The following is a 19,800-nucleotide window of genomic DNA, read 5'->3' on the forward strand; positions in this document are numbered from 1 at the left end:
AAATGATGAGGATCCCAGTGGAGAGGGTGGCCAGGAGGGAAGGGCCGGGGCAGAGTGGATGACCAGAGGAAGAGAGGGCAGCGCTGGTTGCAAGCCGGGGTGGGGGGGAGGGGCTATTTCCAGGGACAGGAACATAAGATTGGAGGGACAAGAACTTGGACTGGAAAAGACACAGCTGAAGTGCTGCCAGCCATTGATGGAGGTCTCTTTCATAGCTGGTTGAATTTACAGAAAGGACAAAAGAAAACTTAATTGATTTTCTGTAGAAGTGATATTGCTATTCCTACTGCTAACCGTCATCATCGCCATCATCCAACTCATTTGCATAGCCTGCCATTTCTCTTTTTCCCAAGCTCTCCATCGCTCCTCTCTCACCTCGTTCACCAGCGGTTGCCTGTGAGGTGCATCGGGTCCATCCTTGGATTTCATGTCCCAGTGAAAAACCGATCTCAACTGCTCACCATCTTCTTGGTCATGGATCTGAATGAACATGGCAAAGATGAACACGGTGAAGATGTTGTTGGTAACATTTCCATTCAGAGAAGAGTGAGAAAAATAAATAAATAAATAACGCGGAGCTAAATTGAGGGGGATCTTTCCCAAGTCTTGACCGTAAAGCGTCTTCCCCGCACCACAAGGCACACTGTGCTGCCCATCTTGCTGTGGTCTTATCTGTGCCACCAGCTAGGTGGCACGTATTGTGCTCCTGCTCTGTGCCAAGCTGTGTTGAGCAGGGTGATTAACAAGACTGAGGTAAAGTCTCCATGAGCTTAACACACGACACATAGTATTCAGGTGGGAGTGACCGCCGAAAATGTTGGACCACAGAGTAATGTTCTTTGCTTCAGTCTGTGTGACCATCACCCAAGGAGTTCACTAAAACGCTGGCTCACCAGTTTCATGGGAGTACTTCCTCATGGACAATTTTACCTCTAACATCTTGCTCTATAATATACTTTGAGTTGATTTTTGTGCACAGGTGTGAGGTAGGAGGCAAGGCTTATTTTTTTTCCATAAAAATATCCAATCTCTCCATTATTTTCTTGGAAGATCATTCTTGCTACATTGAATTGCAGTGGTGCCTCTGTTGTCATTTGAGGGACCACATCTGAGCAGAGCAATTGCTGGGCCTCATATTCAAGACCACCCTGGTCTGTCCATTTTGGTACCAATTCTCCACTGAATGAATGAGTACGGCTTTTATAGTAAATCTTGATAACTTGGGATAACCTAAGTCCTTCAATTTTGTTCTTCAAGACTTAGAATCAGTCTGCCAGTGTCTACAAAACACACCATGATTTTTGATTGAAATGGTACTGAAAGATGCAGCAGCACAGATGGTGCAGACACACGTATCTCAGTTTGGTCAGAACTGACACACTGTCAACATCTTCATCACTGGGGGTAGGCAAAGATTTCTTCAAGAAAACATGGAAACTAACCACAAAAGAGGAACTTGGGTCTTAGGTCCAAAAGAAGGTAGCCCAATTTATCAGGTCTGAGATAGATAGGCCCAGATATCTGCAATTCTTAAAAGCTGAAGTTTAAATCCTTAATTTTATAGATAATAAGGAAACAGACCTGGAGGAAAATACACCCTCAGGGATCCTAGTTTCCCATCAAGGGACCTTTTTCTTGCCTGACTTTCCCGGCCCGCTACTGCCTACTGCTGCTTCACGCTGCTCCAAGGCGCATATTGTTAAACCCTGTAAATGCTGACACCTTTACCCGCTGCTTTCCGAGTATTTGAAGGAAGTACCATGAGCATCACATAGACTTAAGGCAGCGTTTCTGATATTTTGGGGGCCAGTTAAATCTTTTTTGTGGGAAAACTTCTTGAGCATTGCAGGACATTCAACAGCACCCCTGGTTTCTACCCACCAGAGGCAATAACTGCCCTTCCCAGCTGTGACAATCACAAATGTCCCCAATTCCACTGAGGATGGACAAGGGGAGAGCCCTAGTGTGACCAGTAACATCCAGCATTTAGGGCTACATTCTCTGAATAGGTGAGAACACAGATGCTTATTCTTCTAAATATTCCACTCACACCTATCAAACAAGACATTATGTCTTAGTAAATATTTATTTATTTTTCAAAGAAGGGCATTTTGGAGACACAGAAACGTAAGTCTGCTGCAAATGCCAGCTTAGAATCTGTGCCCTCTTTTCTCCTTCACCACCATCCCTGAAGCATCTCTTTCTTTCCTCTGTTTTCTTAGCACATGCACAATGATTTTTTTAAAACTTTCATTGACAAAGTCTTTCAGAGACATAAGGGGCATAAAAAATAACCCATCACACCCCCTAGATCGGTTGCATAAAAGTCTTGCGGGAGCAGATCTGGGGCCTAGAAGGGACATAGCTGACCATTTAAAATTTTCCCTGGTGGGAAAGGAGAAGAAAGGGATCTCAGTAGTCATTTGTACATACACACGCACACATGCACACACATACCATTTACACATCTGTACACATGCACACACATGTACACGTGTACATGTATACCACACACGCCTGAAGACAGTGTGTGCACATATATATACACACCACACGCACACACATACATGCAAAGGCATATACACATACATATTCACACATACACATACATACCTAGCACACACACATATACATATGCGCACACACACACCATGTACACATATGCGATACACTTTAATATGTAGACACACATACACCCATGCACATATCACATGTACATATATGTGTGTGTGTGCCCACATATTCATACCTGCATACACACATACACGCACTCCCCACATACACACATATGTCCATACACACACAGTCGTATAGTCACATAAATTCACACAAATAGACACGCTCAGGCCTCCTGGGATGCCCACATGACTGCCTGTGGCTGGAAGCAGAACCAGTGATAATCCTAGCCTCAAGCCAGGTTGGACCTGTCACACACAGTTAAAAGAAAGAGAGTTCAGCACTGCAGCAAGGTAAATCCTGTGTGACCTGTTGCCTGACTGTAAGGTGGAACTACCAGCTGCAGCTCGGGTAGGGTTGGAAGATGCGACACGACACGACAGTCTTTCTGTAGAGAGTGTGATACATGCAAGGGCATTCTGTAAACACATCTCCTGTTCACAACTGTAAAACATCTGGATATGTGCAAACATCAACAAGAATTTTTTTGCTTCTGGAAAGTTTGCCACCTTCTAGGTAGATATGGAATTGGGCCGATGACAAGAATTCTGCAGTCAGAAAGATCTGGATTTGTACCCACCGAGCTGGATGAACCTGGGCAGGTTACTTCACTTCTCTGAGTCTCAACTTCCTCAACTGAAATATGACACTAGTTCAGAGGGTTCTCGTGAAGAATACATGAGAAAACAGAGAACTCAGCCGAGTTCCTGGCACTGTTGAAGTAAGAGCTAAATTACACTTATTGTAATTTCACAGAGCTGCCCGCAGACATCAAAAGATAAAAATCAAAGTTCTAAGAGGCTTAGTCTTCTTAGTAACCTAGGACTGCTTGTGGATTTTTAAGGCTTGTGGATCTTTAGAAATCAATGATGGATGACCAACTATCTAGGCCTCAGTTTCCTCACCAGTAGAGTAGGATAATAATAGGATCTTCTTCATTGGTTTGTGATGTGTAGAAAGTGAATTAAGCAAGTCTATTATGCTTGTTAAATAAACATACTGTAAACTGGCCATTAGTGTGAAGCACTTAGTGACATAAAGTTTTCCGGGAGCAGATGTAAAGAGTCACAGGGCAAGGGCAGCCGCTCTGTCTAATATAGATTCTCCTGATAGTGAGGCCACTGTCAGTATAAGGGGTGAGGGGTAACACCAACAAGGGACATGGGGTAAGGAGAGATTATTAGAGAGCCCTCCACCTCACTGGTAATTTTCTAAGTTTAGAAAGTTGCTAACCGCTGTCCCACAGAGCTATTTCTCACCCGGCCAGGGCCAGAGAACTCCAATGATTCATCACTTTAAGAGATGCAAGAGTTCCATTAACGGCTAGTTATTTGACAAAACTTCACTGTTGATGTTTCAAAAGGGAAAAGGGGTCAGGCTCATCAACACGGCCTCTGCATCCACCTCCCGCTTCCCCTCCCAAAGCCAATCTCATTTCCAAATCCAAACATCTTTGACCTCCCCCTACCCGCAGGGGAAAGAGAGGCTGCACATAATCTTAAGCAATTAATGAAAGAGAGGTTTCAGAGTGTGGAAGTGGAAGTTTTGAGAATGTTCTGTACCAAAATATTACAGAGGAAAGAAAAGAAGGGCCCTTGTAATATTTTCCAACGCTGTAAATTTTGCTTTAAGTATTAAGCACTAGCGGATGCAAGGCCTATTCAACTAACACCATCTGCCCAGAGTGGGTCAGACAGAAAGATTATATTAGAATCAAGGATCAAATACTGAACCCAGATTATCCTGTGTATTGGCCCCAAATGTTGAGGGAAGACAAAGAGCGACATGTGCTATTTAAATACACTTTGCATGTGTCTGTGGAGGAAATGAACCAGCCCCTACAGAGATCCACTTAGAAACCTAACAGGTGCCTGAGCAAAGGGATTTTCTTGAAAGGCTATTTTGAAATGTAAACATTAAGTGACTTACCCCACCCACGGCTCCTGGAATCTTCTTCGCATTTAGATTTAATGGCGTGTGATAGACACTAGTGAATGTGTTGTTCTTGGGGTTATGGCTACAAAAATGAGATATAAATCAAAATCAGAAACGCCCCGTTATCCAAGATGATTGAATGATTATTGTTAATGGTACAGTTGTTTTTTAAAATCAGTAAATATAAAATTTAATAATTAAGTTCATAGTTTTCTGGTCAAAAAAAGTCTTAAAACAAAAATAAAACCAATTAAATTCAGCACATAAGGACTTAAAGATAAGCTTTAACTGATCACTTGAGAGCTTTCTAAAAAAACCTAGGAAAGGATTTGAAAGTGACTTTGAAAACCTGAAAGCGCTCTCTGCCTATCTGCTGGCAGTTAAACTGCACCACACTTAACAAGTGAATAAGAATTTCTTGTAGATAGATTTGATCTTTAAGAAATTTTGAATCCTCTACCCACTGCATAACACCGCACTTTAGATCTTTGCCGTGATTGGATGTGAGTGGACGCTTTGGGGACACTGCTCGGATTTAACCGTGGAGGGCACAGGTTGTTCCTTTAGGAGACCTACTTGTCAAAAAATGAACAAAACTCAAGCGGCAGGGAAGGGGCATCAGACACTTACGCGTGACAGTAGGGCTTTTTCTGGTGACTCACGAAGTTATTCACAGACAGCATCATCTTGCACACTTCACAGTGGAAACATGCTTTATGCCAGATCTAGAAATCATAGAGAAGACTCCGTCATCGTTTATCCCCCACCCCAGGCTCAGGATTCCTATATATTCTAGGTTTAAAGATTGAGATGTAGGAATACAATGGTGATTAAAAAAATTAAAAACCACACACACACACACACATGATTATTTTATGTTAAAGAAATACAACTTTTTTTTTTTTTTTTTGAGGCAACCTAGAAGACATGGAAGTGGGTAGAACTAACAAAGGTAGAAAAGTACATCTTTCTCCTGTGGTTCAGAAAAAGCCACATATCCATATGTAAGAAGACAAGTGTCCCATGCTTGTCATTATTCCCAAAGGCCACGCTGTGGCTACTGACCTGGTCGATGCAGCTGATCTTCTCAGCAGGATACACCCCATAGCCACACCTGGAGCAGGCCTGCACATTCATCTCGGGGTCTGAAGAATGAAGACTGCGGGCAGACAACAGGCGAGAAATCCAAGGAGAACCCCCAGGCTACTTGCTCAAGTCTCCAAAATCCCCACCACTACAAACTCCTTTGGGCTCCTTGATCCAGCGTTCAGAGTCCAACGTCCACTTTCCTCTACTGACCTTCTGGTTTGAGTCAGCAGTTGGTTGGTTTTTAAAGCCACCACTTACTCAAGGGGCTATTTTGGCAACTCACTCTCAGCACGCATGCGTCTGAGAAATAAGGTGGAGGTATTTCTAGCTGACGGGCTTCTCTAAATAGAAGAGTGAACTCACAACAGCATCATGTTTATGTGGACAGCCAAACCCTGGGGTAGGACCAGGCAGCGGGTAGTAGTAGAACAGTAGCTGTGATCACAACCCAAGAAAAGAATCTGGAGCCTATGCCACGCACCACCCGTGATCCAATTAGAAAAGCTGGCTGTAGGCATTCTGTGACTAATGCCAAGAGGCCAGCTCCCGAGAACTCAGGAAGTCAAAAAGGACTGATTCACTCCCCTGGAAGGGCAGAGCTCATACGTGAATTTTAGCTTTATCTACTAGAAACACTTAAACATCAAACATTTTTACTTAAACAACAGTATAAGTGAAAAATTAGTAAGATAAATTGTGGGGAGTGTCTAGTGGGATGCAAAATGGCAAATGAGAACTCTTAGTGCTCAGGCCTTTGTATTCTGTCCTGTTCCAAACAGGACTTTCTGCTTGTTCTCTTGTGTCATGGGCCTTCAAAAAGTGTAGCTTGAGGACAAAAATCTCTCCCCCCTCACTTTGTGACATTCTCACTGCCTTCCATCTCAGCTTAAATGTCACCTCGTCACCTTATACAAAAATGCTCCCTTACCTGCCACCACCCCCCCCCCCAAGCTCATTTACCTTCTATTCCCTACTTCAAGCTTTAGGATCTTCACTGTAGTTATTACCACCTTAAATATGAATGTATTTATTTTTAATTCTATCATCCCCATCAAAATACAAGCTCCACCAACACAGGATATTTGATCCTTGTTGCCACGTCTATATTCCCGGAACCTACCACAAGTTCTGATACCTAAAGAGTATGCGATGAATATTTATTGAGGCTGGACACAGTGATGCACACCTGTAATCCAAGCAGCTTGGGAGGCTGAGGCAGGATGAATCTCAAGTTCAAAGCCAGCTTCAGCAAAAGCAAGGTGCTAAGCAACTCAGTGAGACCCTGTCTCTAAATACAATACAAAACAGGACTGGGAACGTAGCTCAGTGGCTGAGTGCCCTGAGTTCAATCCCTGGTACACGCAAAACTTTTTTAAAAAATGTTTATTTAGTTAATGAACTAAGTTAATACTCATCCTACCATGCCTGTTGAAGCCAGGTTTGAAGTCACAGGACCTTTCCAAATGGAGGAGAACACACCCCATCCAAAAATCCCCAAATCCTCAGACTCAGCCATCTTTTGTCACAGGGAATTAGTAACCAGTGTTCCCAAATGTTCTGATATATCCAGAGAAGCTGAAAACATGCATTGACACACAAAATTACCTCTTTTATATAACAAAAATGGGCATAAAACCATTAAACAGGGCCATAGGTAGTATCTTTCTGGCAGGCTACCAATTAGCAATCTTTGATCTCAATGCTCTGAGATTAGGCTGGGTGTCACCAGGTCAGGTGGAGAGAGGTCAGTAGTATTTTGGTGGGACATTGGGACATCCACAGGAGAGAAAGTAAGTGAAGAAGAGTAATGTTCCCATGAGAACAGGCGAGTTTCAAGTTCTCCCCTGTGGGCACAAAGCTGCTGTGTGCACCATGGGAAGGGGACCCATCAGGGACTCCAGGCTGCGCAAACTCTCTTGAAATGTAGCTTGGGTAGGTGATGAGGCAGCAGGGTTGCCACGAGCCAGAGCAGATGCGAAATGCAACTCCAGATGTTTTGCTCTCCACCAGATTTACCAAGTCTTACCTGGCTATGGGGTGGGAGCCCCCAAAATCACTGAGAATGCACTTGCCCCCAGTCTGGGGGCCTGGGGGACTGAGAAATCAGGGTCGACTGCATTCAAGGAAAAAGCCGTGAAACATTTTTTTCCTTGCCAAAGGTGGTGATGCAGCCCTCAGCTGTCACCACTTCTCGGTCACACTCGGGAAAACACAGATGCTCCAAGAAAGCTGCTTAAGTTCACTTGCTCTGTCACTTCTGCTCTGTCAGATGTCAGAAATCAAGAGGAGAAACCCCCATCAAACTGGAAACGAGATGGTTTCCACTCACTGCCAGGCAAGATAGACACAGCCCACCTGTCGGGCTGATGCTGTGCTTTGGATGGGACCACGTTTCATGTGCTGGAAACTTCATCCTCTATGCCACAGGATTGGGAGGTGGGCCTAATGAGGGGTGGTTGGTGGATTAATGTCATCGCCTGAGTGATCTGCTCCCTCTTGCCCTCTGGCTTCTGTCATGAGATGACACAGCATTCAGGCCTTCCAACTTCATGCTGTCGGACTTCCCAGCCTCCAGAACTGTGAGCCAAATTCATTTCTGTTCCTTACAAATTACTCAGTCGTAGGCATTCTGTTACAGAAGTGAAAAAACAGACTAAGACAACAGACACTGTGCGTGGACCACACTCCTCTCCCATTCTGCACAGCCCCCTCCCTTCCTGGGCCTCCATCCCTCCCCTTTGACACAGGTTACAGCAGGCCATTGGAGACCCAGTCGATGAGCACACCAAGGGCTCCTCTGGCCACAGGGATTGGTTCAAACAACATGTGGCCTTAGCCTGGATTCTCCAGGACACAGAGCCCGAGGTCAAGGCTTACGCGGCAAGGACTTTACTATGCAGTGTAATCCAGGGAGCAGGAATAAGTGGGCAGGAAATGAATGAGGGACATGGTCAGTACGAGGTTTGGTTCTCAAGGTGAACAGCACCTGCTACAAGTTGAGTATCCCTCATCTAAAATGCCTGGGAACAGAAGTGGTTTGGATTTCAGAGGTTTTTGTTTTTGTTTTGTTTGTTTTTGTTTTGGAGTATTTGCATATACATAATGAGATATCTTGGATTTAGGAAGCAAATCTGAACATGAAATTCATTTATGCTTCATTTACACCTTATACACATGGCTGGAAGATAATTTTATACATTTTTTTTTTTTAGATTTAGTTTTTGAACCCAAGACCTCACACGTTTGGCAAGTGCTCTACCACTGAGGCACATCCCCAGCCCTACACAATATTTTAAATAATTTTGATCATGAAACAAAGTTTCACAGAATAAAATCTTCTATTCATGGCATCATCTTGGTGCTCAAAAAGTTTCCTGTTTTGGAGTTTTGGACTAGGGATGCCCAATATGTGTAAGCTATATTAGGTCACTTTATCTCCATCTTCAGAAACCACATAAATGACTGCTACCCAGTCTGATTGGCTTCTGTCTCCTGTTGGTGAAAGATTTTGAGCATTAAGTCCTTTATTCTTCATGCTGTGTATGTGTCCAGGGAGTCCCAGAGCCTGTCGTGTCTCAATGTCAATGGGAAAACCCCAACAGCAGCAGAACCCTAAAGACACTGTGATTTGTGCCCATGAGAAGATGCCAGAGCCCTCACAGAGCTGGGTGCCACCAGTGCAGCTGGGTTGACATAAGTAGGCACAGGCCATGACAGGTGAAGCCAAGTGGGTCTGAAGGAGCAGCTGAGAGGCATGTGACGCTGTCCCATCAGCAGAGTCCAGGATGGGGGCCTGGGGTGGATCAGGTAGAGCTTTGTGGAGCCTCCATCTGGATGCTCTGCAGCACCACCCCATGTTGCTTTGACTGTTTTAAGTCTTGACTCAGGGAGCTGGTGACCAGTGAAAAGCTGAGCAGCCTTTTGTTCCACATGAATGACTGTTGCATTCATGGGGCACTCGGTTTCCCTTTGAACTTAAATGTAGTGTTCCCTTTTTACCTCTTGATAAATAAAAGAGCGGACCCCTTGAGTCAGCTGGTCAAGATCTTTTTGTGTCTTGATTGCGTCATCTCGAGCATGAGGCAATTCTTCCCAGCTCCAAAATCATTTCCTGCACTCTCAGGGCTGCATCTATGGCCTGGTTTTGAAATTACAGAGGTGACAAGGGTCAAGTGAGGGGACAGCTACTGACCCCTTATTCTATCACTGCTGCTCAGGATAGACTGGGGTTGTTCCTCCCATGCCAGGAGTTCGTGCCTGCCGTGGTTCATGGTTCCAGCAGAGCTAGAAGCCAGAACTTGGGTATAGATAGCTTGTTTGGGAGGTAGTCCCACGGACTAGGGAAAGAAGAGTCATTAAAGTGAGTTTATTACGGCTACAGGCAGCTGGGGCTCAGTCTTGCTGGGGACCCTTTGGGAAAGTGTATAGAATGTGCTCAGAATCATCCCACTGAAGGATGGGGGTCTGGGAAGCTTGCCCATTCATGTCTCATGGCCCATTGCTGAGTGTTACCCCTATACCTTTAAATCCCCCTTTGCCTTTAGAGTAGACAGGTCTGCAGGAGCTGCAGGGACTTCTGGGGTGGGCAACATGCATGGAAGGAGCTAACCTTGGTGAATGGAGGGGAAGACGCATGGGGTATTCAAGAGTCGCTCACTCAAAGAAGCTGGACGTGGGCTGGGGAAAGGGCATGCACTCCCCATGCCGCTCTTCAGAGCCCATGGTGTCAACTCGGTTCCCTCCTCTGCACCCTACAGTCAGTACTGTGTTCCCACACTTGCTTCACAAAGCAGAGCCCTGTTTCTAGTGCTCAAGCTCTCTCACCTACCCTTACCCCCGTTCCTGGGCACACAGGGCCAAGGCTGAATAATAAAACCCAACTGCTGGGGCTGCCCTTTCCTGGGCCAGAAGCCTACCCTACTGAGGCCTCTCTCGTGGGTGGCAGTCTTTCCCCTGTGTCCTCTCATGGTCTTGTGTTTCTGTGTCCAAGTTTCCACTTCTTAGAAAGAAAAAAGTCATATTAGGTTGGAGTCCACCCTTATGACCTCATTCTACCTCTTTAAAGACTTTACCTCCAAATACAGTCCCATTCTGAGGAACAGGGGGTTAGATAAACTCATACAAAAACATAACAACAGAACATGCCACTACCCCTGGAGCTGAAATGGGAACCCAAGAAGGGTCCCATCGCCTCCCTTGTTTTCCCACCAGGGCTGAGGTCCAAACCTTGTCGGAGGGAGCACGGCTGTGACTCACTGGATGGCAGAGAAGTCACTGTGGAGTCATGCCAGTGGAACTTGCTGGAATTGCTTTCTGGAACTTTCTGGAAGTCAGCCCTCTAGATGCCAAAGAGAGAAGTTCTTGGAGAGGTGTCTCAATAGAGGTACTCTGCTACAAAACCACCTAAGGGGGTGCCAGGGAAAACTGCTGGCTGTGTGGTGCTCTGACCACGAGCCACTCTATAAGAAGCTGGTGCTGAGAAGCCAGCCCCTCTGCAGGCACACACCAGGCAGAGAACCAGGAAACAAAGCTTTTTCCACCCGCAATGTCTCTCCAGCGCCCCCTACAGACAAAGTTTAACAAAGGGAAACTACTAAGGGCCCAGATAATTTTTCACAGAACAGACAAAAAGGATGATTTGGAAGTTGAGAGGCCATTAGTTGATAATAATTACAACATGAATTGCTCCTTTAGGGAAGAGTTTCTGCCTGAGCTTCCCATGCTCCACACGTGGCAGAAACCTGCTGGTGCAGAGCCTGGTATTTCCTTTAAAAAAATTTTTTTAAGTTTTTTTTAGATGGACATGGACACAATATATTTATTTTATTTATTTATTTTTATGTGGTAACGAGGATAGAAGCCAGTGCCTCACACTTGCTAGGCCAGTGCTTTACTAGTGAGCCACGCCCCCAGCCTGAGCCTGGTATTTCTGAACATCTAGGGACATCCTTCAGTGGGGGTCCTATGTTAAGTCATGGTTGGCCTGAGCTGGAGAGAAGTGGAGACGGAATGGTTGGTGGCCAGCAGGTGATGTGCCGGTAGAGACAGAGAACTAGTGAGAGCCTGGTCAGCAGAGCAGAAGGCTGGAGGGAAGGCCCAGAGGGACCTGCCCAGGAGCAGCTGCAAGGACAGCCCTTGGGAAACCATCCAAATAGAAGGGGTTGGGGATGTTTTGAGAGGGAGGGGCAGGATTCTCATGCTATCCTCCTGCCATTATAGAAAGGAAGCATGGAACAATTACATGAAGGGGGCTGGGGTTGCAGCTCAGGGGAAGAGTGCTTAGGGCCAAGACTTGAGTTTCATCCCAGCACAACAAAAGAAAAAAATTAAATAAATTGTTAAAAATGACATGGTCCAAGGCTGGAGACACCGAGGAGGTATATTCAGAAGACAGTATTGTGTGGATTCAAAATGTCAGTACACTTAAGGAAACATTCAAAATGGTTTCTTTCCTTCCAACTTTCTGTGACTTTGCTTATCGATACTGTGATAATCCAGCCTGAGAACAATAACACTGGAGTTTCACACACCCACCCACAATAAAGTACCAGGGGTTAGAAAAGGTTCCCCTTTCAAGCCACCTCTCCATTTGAACCAGCTATGAATTCCTGGTGGCCAACCCAACATAACACTTATGGTGCAGCTTTCTTGGGGGTGGAAAACTCAACTGTTTTTCTAGGAACCATGATCCTTACCACTAGCAAGTTCGAGTGTGAGCAGCTTCTCTGCCTGATTCCTCATTATCAAATGAGCAGAGATTAATTGTTATGTCCCCTTCTCACTTCTAGCATAGTTTCATTGTATGTCAGAAAACCCTCCAATATCCCAGCCTTGCAAGTTACATACATCAGAGTAACTTATCTGCTTTATCAACAGGATCCTTGATTTCTCAAATGATTCACAACCAATTTTTTAAAATAAAATTATCTTAGTATCTAAAATGGTTTAACTCCAAAACTTCATGAACACTGGTATTAAATAGGAACGTGGGCACCTGTATTAGGAATCATGTTAAGTGCATATTAAAAATACGGGGACTCAAATGTATGATATGTCAAGATCATTGTACTGTCATGTGTAACTAATTAAAACAAATTAAAAAAATAAATAAAACAAAATTCAAGTGGAAAAAATAAGTGGGAATTTAGGAATGTACAGCAGTTGATCAATTATAATTATTCCCTTACTCTTACTCCAGTCTTTCTTGAAACCAAGTGATCTTACCTGGTGAAATTTTAGAGATAACACTGACGTTTCAGGCACAAGGGAGAGAAAGCCGGCAAGCAAAATCAGCTGAGGTTATTGCCTGATGTCAACCAAAAGGGGAAAGAGGGTGTGTGTTGGAGGGTCTGGGTGGAAGTCAATCTCTCTGCATTGGGCTAACTCACGGTCACACACCCACTGCTGGCACTTGGGGGCGCTCCGTAAACACTTCTTGAACGATTCTGGCACAACATCTAGGCAAACTGTCTGGATTGCGAGGGGCTAACTTGCTGGAGAGAAAGCAGAGTTAGCGTCCGCGGGAAGGAGGGCGCCCTCACGAGTGGAAGCGACGTCTGGAGGCCTCTAGACCACAGCGACCTAGCAGCTGGCCCAGGGGCTCGGTCTTGGGGGAAGGTAACAACATCCTATGAGGCGCGGAGCCCCTGGGGGATGCGAACTGCACATGCTGGGGTCAAGGGTCTGGCCAGGAGACGAGCCCTCCGGCTTTGGGAACTGAGCCTGGCCCAGGTAGAGGTACAGACTGGAGGCAGGGTAGGAGGGAGTGACAAGACAGAGTCCCCATCGCTGCGAGTCAATTTGAGCGCGGCTGACTTTGCAGAATGGGCTTTCCGGGGAACTGCGCACGCGGCGGGATCCTTTAGAAGTCTGCAAACTTCATCCGGCACGCTTTCCTGTGAGCGCCACCAGATGAGACGGCGCGGGGGATGGCGCGGGACCACAGTCGCAGGGCGCGCTCTCCCAGGGTGATGCGCGCGGCCAGCTTTGCAGAGGGCGACCTCCCAGGACAGTGCGCACGGTGGTCGGGGCCACTTTGCGGGTGGCCCGCTGCGCTACGCGCTGTGCCAGAGGTGTTAACGCGGCGAGGGGCCCGTCCTCCGCCAACTTTGCTCAGCGCACAGTCCCAGGCGCGGCGCACGCGGCCTGGCCGGGTTCCGCGTCCCGTCTGGGTGGCTCCGCCCCCTAAAACTTGGGACTTTTACTTTCGCTTTCGCGAAAGCGGCCCCAGATCCTAGCAGCTGTGGGACGAGACCGCCGCAGGTTCTGGCCGCCTTGGGAACGGTAACCGCGGCCGCCGCTCGCGCTCCGCAGCCCTTCCGCCGCGCGCTTCCTGCCGCCGCCAGCCGCCCTGCCCTTCTCCCCCCTCCCGCCCGGGTCCCCTCGCTCCGCCCGCCGCGCTATGGGAACCGGTTTTCGCGTGCGGAGTGGCCCAGACCGCGGGCGCCGAGTCTGGGGAGAGGGAGAGCACTCTCCACGCCCCCCTCCTGCTGGCTTTGCTGAGCTTCCCGTCCCTTTTCTCCTAGAGCCTGGGGCCTGGGGACACTGCCTTCGGGATTGGGCGGGGAAGGAGGGATGGCTTGGAAGGGAAAGGAGGGAGGGCTCCCTGGTCAGACTGGCCTGGGTTCCAGTTCCCACGCCGCTGCTTTCCGGCCGTGGGACCTTGACCCTCTCCGTGCCTCGTGCCTCGTCTGATAGGTGGAATCGCAGCGATCCCGGGCGGATTGTCGCTGTGCGGATGCAGGAGGGGATGGTGGTGCCCAGCAGCCCTCTGTCAGGGTGAAGAATGCTGGCGTTCAGCTCACTGTGGGCTACCCTTTGCTGCAGGGCTCTTGGAGGTATCTTGAGGGGGTGAAAAAGAGCCAGGTGACACTTGGCCCTATGTGTGGACTCTTGCGTCCGTTCACCTTTGAATTCAGCTTTCCAATTTATAAGGAAGTAAAATTACTTGTAGATGGTTTGGGTGGATTATTCCCAGGCCTCTTCCCATGAACTCCTGCGCTGGTTGACGTGGCCTGATCTTTGTGTACTCAGACCGTTTCCTCCTTCAGAGTCTGCTCAGCCTGACCTTACTCCTCCTCCGTAACTGCTATTGCCTAGGTATACAGTCCACTTTCTGCCACAGCAAACTGTGTGGCTTTGGGCAGCATACTTAACTTCTCTGAAGTTTCTTAGGCAAGACAAGTGTCAAGTTTCCTGTCTCCTAGCAACCTGTGAATGTCAGGTGACATAGTGGAGCGCTTGAGTGCCAGGCAGAGCCCAGCCCAGGTCACCAGGACTCTTTCTCTTTGGACCCTTTAGGAAGAATGTCTTCATTGGGGCAAAGAAGTGGGATGCAGATTGTGTGATGTCACCTGGCAGGGAAAGTAACTGCTATTTAGTCAGTTTCCCAACTTCTAGGAGGGAAAACACAACAGTTCGAGTAATAACTGGGAGTAATTCCCCCACCCAGCTCTGTACCAGTTGCCCCAACTTGTGCGCACCTGTTAAGCCTGTTTAGAGATCGCTATAGGAATCTTTTTTTTTTTCCAGTCTCCACAAAAGCTGTTTTAAATATGGGTGTTGTTTTAAAATATCAGTGGAGTCTGACATTGAATGTTCTCTCAGTCCTGGGGACAGAGGTGATAATGGAGAATATTTGTAAATATTCAGCATGTGCCATGCCTTGCTTGTCTCTTTGGTCCTCACAGCTGCCTGAGACTTAGGCATCTCCGTTTCCCATTTTACAGACCAGGGTGCTGAAGCTCAGAGGCTGAGTACTTGTTCCAAGGTTCTGTGGCCAATACACACAAGAGCTGATCTGCTGGTGGCCACACCTGGGCTCTTAACCATCCTCCTGGGTCCCTTTGGTTCAGTTGTTTGATATGCAGTTTATTCAGTTAATTTATAAAGAAATATGTATTGGGTGCCTGCCAATTTTCAGTGATTTTAAAAAAAAAAAGGCTAAGGTGAGCTCCCAATCTGCATACAGGTACAGTCCTGGTGAGTTATGGCAATAATAATAACTAAGACTTCTTATGTGCCTGGCGTTGTTAGTGCTTTGGATGTGTATTAGTCAGTTTTTTGTTACTATAATGGAATACCTGAGGTTTGTCCCTTTATAATGAAAAGAGGTGTATTTAGCTCACAGTTCTGGAAGTTCAAGGGCATGATGCCAGCCCAGCATCAGCTCCCCTTTGGTGAAGGCCTCATGGTGAATGCCACCACAGCGACAAGAGCACATGCCAGAGAAAGAAAGCATGTTGTAAGACAGGAAGCCAGAGCAGCCAGGGAATGGCCAGGCTCATTTTCTAGAGAATGAACTAAGGTTCCTACAAGAGCTACCTTGATCTCTTCCAAGGGGGCAGCTCCTCCGGCAAGTCCTAATAACCTCCTGCAGGGTTCAAAAGTTCTGTTGTCTCTTACTGTCGCTGTTCTAGGGATCAGTTTTCCAACATGTGAACCCTTGGGGAACAAACCACATCCAGGCCATTAGCAGTAGGTATCCTCTATTAAATCATTTAAAGAGACATTAGGCACGGTTCACAGATACAAGAACATAGTGCCAGGTGCGCCCTCTCCAGGAAGCAGGCAGAACTGAGCCCAGCCTGAGTTTTCTCTGTGGGTGGTGAAAATGAAAGGAAGCCAGGGGTCAAAACCAAGGGTTGGCGTGCCTGGGAAGAACCCCACCAAGGTCAGGAACTGCACCTTGGGCCCTTTGGGTGTTTCCAGCCATCAAGCCCAGCCTGGTAGAATGAGGAAGAAACTGATGCTGAGCCTTGCAGATTCAAGAGTCCAGTCCAGTTGTTAGCAGAAAGGCCCGCCACTCTCAGCTGAGGTCAGAGTCAGCCAGAGGTGATGCTTAGGCCTCAGAAAGAAGGTCTCCTAGCCCAGAGGGAAAGCTCCCGCCACGGAGCTGTAACGCCCAGCCTAATCCTGCTTCTCTGTAGCTGAGTCCCAAGCCTTCTCCCTGGGGCTGGGAAGGTGGGGGACTGTAAGCCTTGCTTCTCCTTGGATGGAACCTACCGCTGTTTAAGGAGCACAGAGCTCCCTGTGCCTGTACCGCCTGCCCTGCCCTCCGCTTCCCCTTTCAGATCTCAGGGGAGTATGTTTCGTCCCTGGAGAACTTTCCCTCACTCCTGGGTGGCTTATCAAGGTCCCCTGTGTGGCCACTCAGCGCTTGCCTTCCGGTACCCACCACAGTTGCAGGTCAACATTTGAGCCATCTGTCATCCATGTCTGCCCTTCCACATGGCAGGACAGGGTCCCCCTTCTCACAGGTGTGTCCCTGACTCCTAGACCAGGCCTGGGGCTTTGGACTCCCAGAAGGTATTCACTGAATGAGTAACAGGGAGTCTCCAAGATTCTCAGCTTTCCTGATAATATTAAATATAAATGTTTGATTTTTTTTTTTAGAGACATTTTGGCTTGAGGGATTTTCTTAAAAAACAAAATACTTTATTATGGTATAATTGATGTGGAAAAATTGTGCATATTTAATATACACTTCTTAAGTTTGGAGATAGTATGGGTGTCCATGAAACCTCACCACCATCAATACCCCATCACCTTCTAAATTCTCACCACCCTCGCCACTGCCCAGCTGTCTCTCAGGTCAGCCAGAAGGTAGCTCACAATGACCTTTGGAGCTCCAGGCCAGCAGGCTGTCACTTGGCCTCTGTGGACATCCCTCTCTGAGCTGGATTCCTTCTCCCCACCTCCAGAGGTCATTACTTGTACTCTGGAGCACAAAATGTTCTGTAGAATGATGCCTTCTTGTCTTCCAGCCATCACCAGCTAGCCCTGGAAGGGGAACAGAACTGGCCCCAGTGGCTGGGGCCTGCTCAGTGAGGTTGAGAGGCTCAGAGGTTGAGAACAGGTACAAATGCAATCTGGAGAGGTTTCCCTCTGTTGCTCAAAGAGGATCCCTGGTCCCTTCGTGAGGAGTAGAACAGCACTAGATTGTGAGAAGTCATCCTCATGCTCCAAGAAGAGCATTGTCCTCAACTAATTCTTTTCCCTGGGGGATTCATTTCTCCCAAACTTCCACTCAGTATCTATTTAATAAGCACCTTTGGTGTGCCAGACGCCTTTGACAATAAATTTATATTGCCTTCAGACCCAGGCTATTAGCAGAGTGCAAATCAGCAAGACCAAGACAAGGGCTTTGGAAGGAGTGAGCATGGGGTAAACAGCCAGGTAGTAAATATTTTTGGCTCTGTGGATCATAATGACTCAACTCTGCCTGCCGAGAAAACAGTCACAGATAATGCCAGTGAATGGGCTGGGCTGCTTTCCACAGGAACTCTGTATTCACGAGATCGGGTGGCAGGCCATAGACAGGAAAGCTCTTAAAGCCCAAGGAGACAGGCTAAGAGCTAAGCTTGTGGACACTGCAGATCTCTTGACAATTCCTGAACAGGAAAGTGATGTGATAGAAATCCATCTTGGTAGAGCCCTGTAAAATCATCAGAAACAGAGGACTTGGTGGCTTCCAGGTGCTGGTGTTCTTGAACTGTGTTTGAGCAACAACAGGCAAAGGATGAGCACGCTATGACCCTCCAGGAATTGTGAAGATCCCAGTTGATTGACTGTATGCACTGGACAGTGAACAGACACTGTGAAGGCTGAGAATCTTCCTGTGGGCAAGGCAGGGCTTTGAGTCCTTTGCTGCTCTTTGCTGTGTCTCTGGAATGAGGCCTGGAATAGACTTGGCACTTGTGTATTTAATTGATGGTGTCGTCATTCTGGAGCTTAAATATGCAAACTGCTCACCCCTAGGCTTAATTGGAAACGGTGTCACCTAGTGAGTATCATTTAAAAATATCACAAGGCCAGCAATGCCACTGAATACCAATTGCCTGTTTGGTTTTTTTTTTTTTTTTTTTTTCCCTCCTCTCAGATGGCAGATGAACAGGACCACGCTGGGGAGCTGGGAGCCGGGGATTCTGCAAGTGCAGATGTCGTGGATGCTAGGCCAGACCGGTCCTCGTTTGTCTCATCCGTCTTCCGGTAAGTTTCCTTCCTTGCTGAGTTCATCAGGAACCCTCAGCCACTTGAGCCTGCCACCCTCTGCCATCTCCACCCACCCATGGGGAGGGGACATTTAGGGAAGGAAGCTCATGCGTGCATTAGAGGTTTGCATAGGATCTTGTGGATTGTATGTCACAACACCAGGGTCCCTTGTGCACCCTCCTGTCTCAGGAGTTGGGGGACCAAGGTATAGGGGTCTCCTGCTCTGTAGCTGTGTGTCTGGGGGAAGTTCCCAGGAATGAGGGGCTGTTCTCATCAGAGGTGACATGCAGGCACCTGCAGGGTGGAACTGGGCCTGCTGCTGCCAGTTGGGAAGGGACTCCAAGGCAGGGCCCAGGAGCCAAGGGACGGCGGTGCTGGGGGACTCCTTCCTGCCTGGTGCATGTTCTGGACCACTGTTCCCATCTCTTCCTTCCTTGAGTCCACTTTCAAAATTCTAAATTGGACATTTACTACTAATAATAGTTACCTTTATTAAACTCTCATGTGCTGGCTTTGTAGTGTTTTACCCAGGCCACATGGTCCCAGGGACAGTTCTGTTGTCCCCACCATTTAACAGATAAGGGAACTGAGGCACGAGGAGGTTTAACCGTTGCTTTTCTGATGACAGCCAATCAGTGGTGCAGCTGAGATGAGACTCTAGAAGGTTCTTGAACCTTCCCCTGTGTGCGTCCATGTAAGAGTAGGGCCACAGGAACACGGAGAGACCCTGCCCCCCCTTCGTAACTTTGACCATGGCTGGGTCACGAGCGGAGCTTCCTGACAGGAAACAGGAGCCATCATGGGTCAGAAGCACCTGGCTTCTTTGTCCAGCAGCCCCACCCACACCCTTATCCATGGTTTTATTTTGGAGATTTTGATTACACATGGCTAATCATGTCTAAAATATGAAGTGGGAAATTATAGAATAAACCATTCATAGGTTTTAAATTGCATGCCATTCTGAGCAGTCCCAGGGAGTCTCGCACTATCCCGCGTGTGACTCATCCCTTTGTCTGGAGTCTGCACACTTGACCTTCCCGTTAGTGACCTGGCCGGCCAGGTTGGTGACCACACCCTCGGTGGAGGTACTGCAGTGCTGTGCTCAGC

At 47.4% G+C, this 19,800-nt stretch overlaps 2 protein-coding genes and 1 long non-coding RNA gene across 10 annotated transcripts in view; 1 reads left to right on the forward strand and 2 right to left on the reverse strand.

Annotated features, from left to right (window-relative positions):
• Positions 1 to 5,763, reverse strand: part of NRAP (nebulin related anchoring protein) — a 70,374-nt gene extending 64,611 nt beyond the window's left edge. For all 6 annotated transcript variants that reach the window (XM_081268601.1, XM_081268599.1, XM_081268600.1 and 3 more), the window contains exons 1-4: positions 5,677 to 5,763; positions 5,242 to 5,336; positions 4,606 to 4,693; positions 376 to 480 (exon numbers count right to left, since the gene is read on the reverse strand). In XM_081268601.1, coding sequence (XP_081124727.1) covers positions 376 to 480; positions 4,606 to 4,693; positions 5,242 to 5,336; positions 5,677 to 5,748 — 360 coding nt within the window. In that variant the 5' untranslated portion in view covers positions 5,749 to 5,763. The remainder of the gene's footprint in view (positions 1 to 375; positions 481 to 4,605; positions 4,694 to 5,241; positions 5,337 to 5,676) is intronic.
• A 1,259-nt stretch (positions 5,764 to 7,022) lies between these two features.
• LOC308634789 lies at positions 7,023 to 13,046 on the reverse strand. Its single transcript, XR_014019086.1, has 3 exons — positions 12,925 to 13,046; positions 10,927 to 11,038; positions 7,023 to 8,329 (listed from the first exon to the last, which is right to left on the reverse strand). It is a non-coding gene; the product is annotated as an uncharacterized lncRNA (long non-coding RNA).
• Positions 13,047 to 13,175: 129 nt separating this feature from the next.
• CASP7 (caspase 7) overlaps positions 13,176 to 19,800 on the forward strand; it is a 32,279-nt gene continuing 25,654 nt past the window's right edge. The window contains exons 1-2 of one of the 3 annotated variants that reach the window (XM_081268867.1): positions 13,176 to 13,317; positions 18,581 to 18,690. In XM_081268867.1, the coding sequence (XP_081124993.1) occupies positions 18,581 to 18,690 (110 nt within the window). In that variant the 5' untranslated portion in view covers positions 13,176 to 13,317. Of the gene's footprint in view, positions 13,318 to 13,702; positions 13,984 to 18,580; positions 18,691 to 19,800 lie in introns of those variants that run through there. The other 2 variants (XM_081268866.1, XM_081268868.1) reach the window with 2 other exon arrangements.

Source organism: Spermophilus citellus (genome assembly GCF_964194105.1).
Source record: "Spermophilus citellus genome assembly, chromosome: 15".
NCBI classification, from domain to species: Eukaryota; Metazoa; Chordata; class Mammalia; order Rodentia; family Sciuridae; genus Spermophilus; species Spermophilus citellus.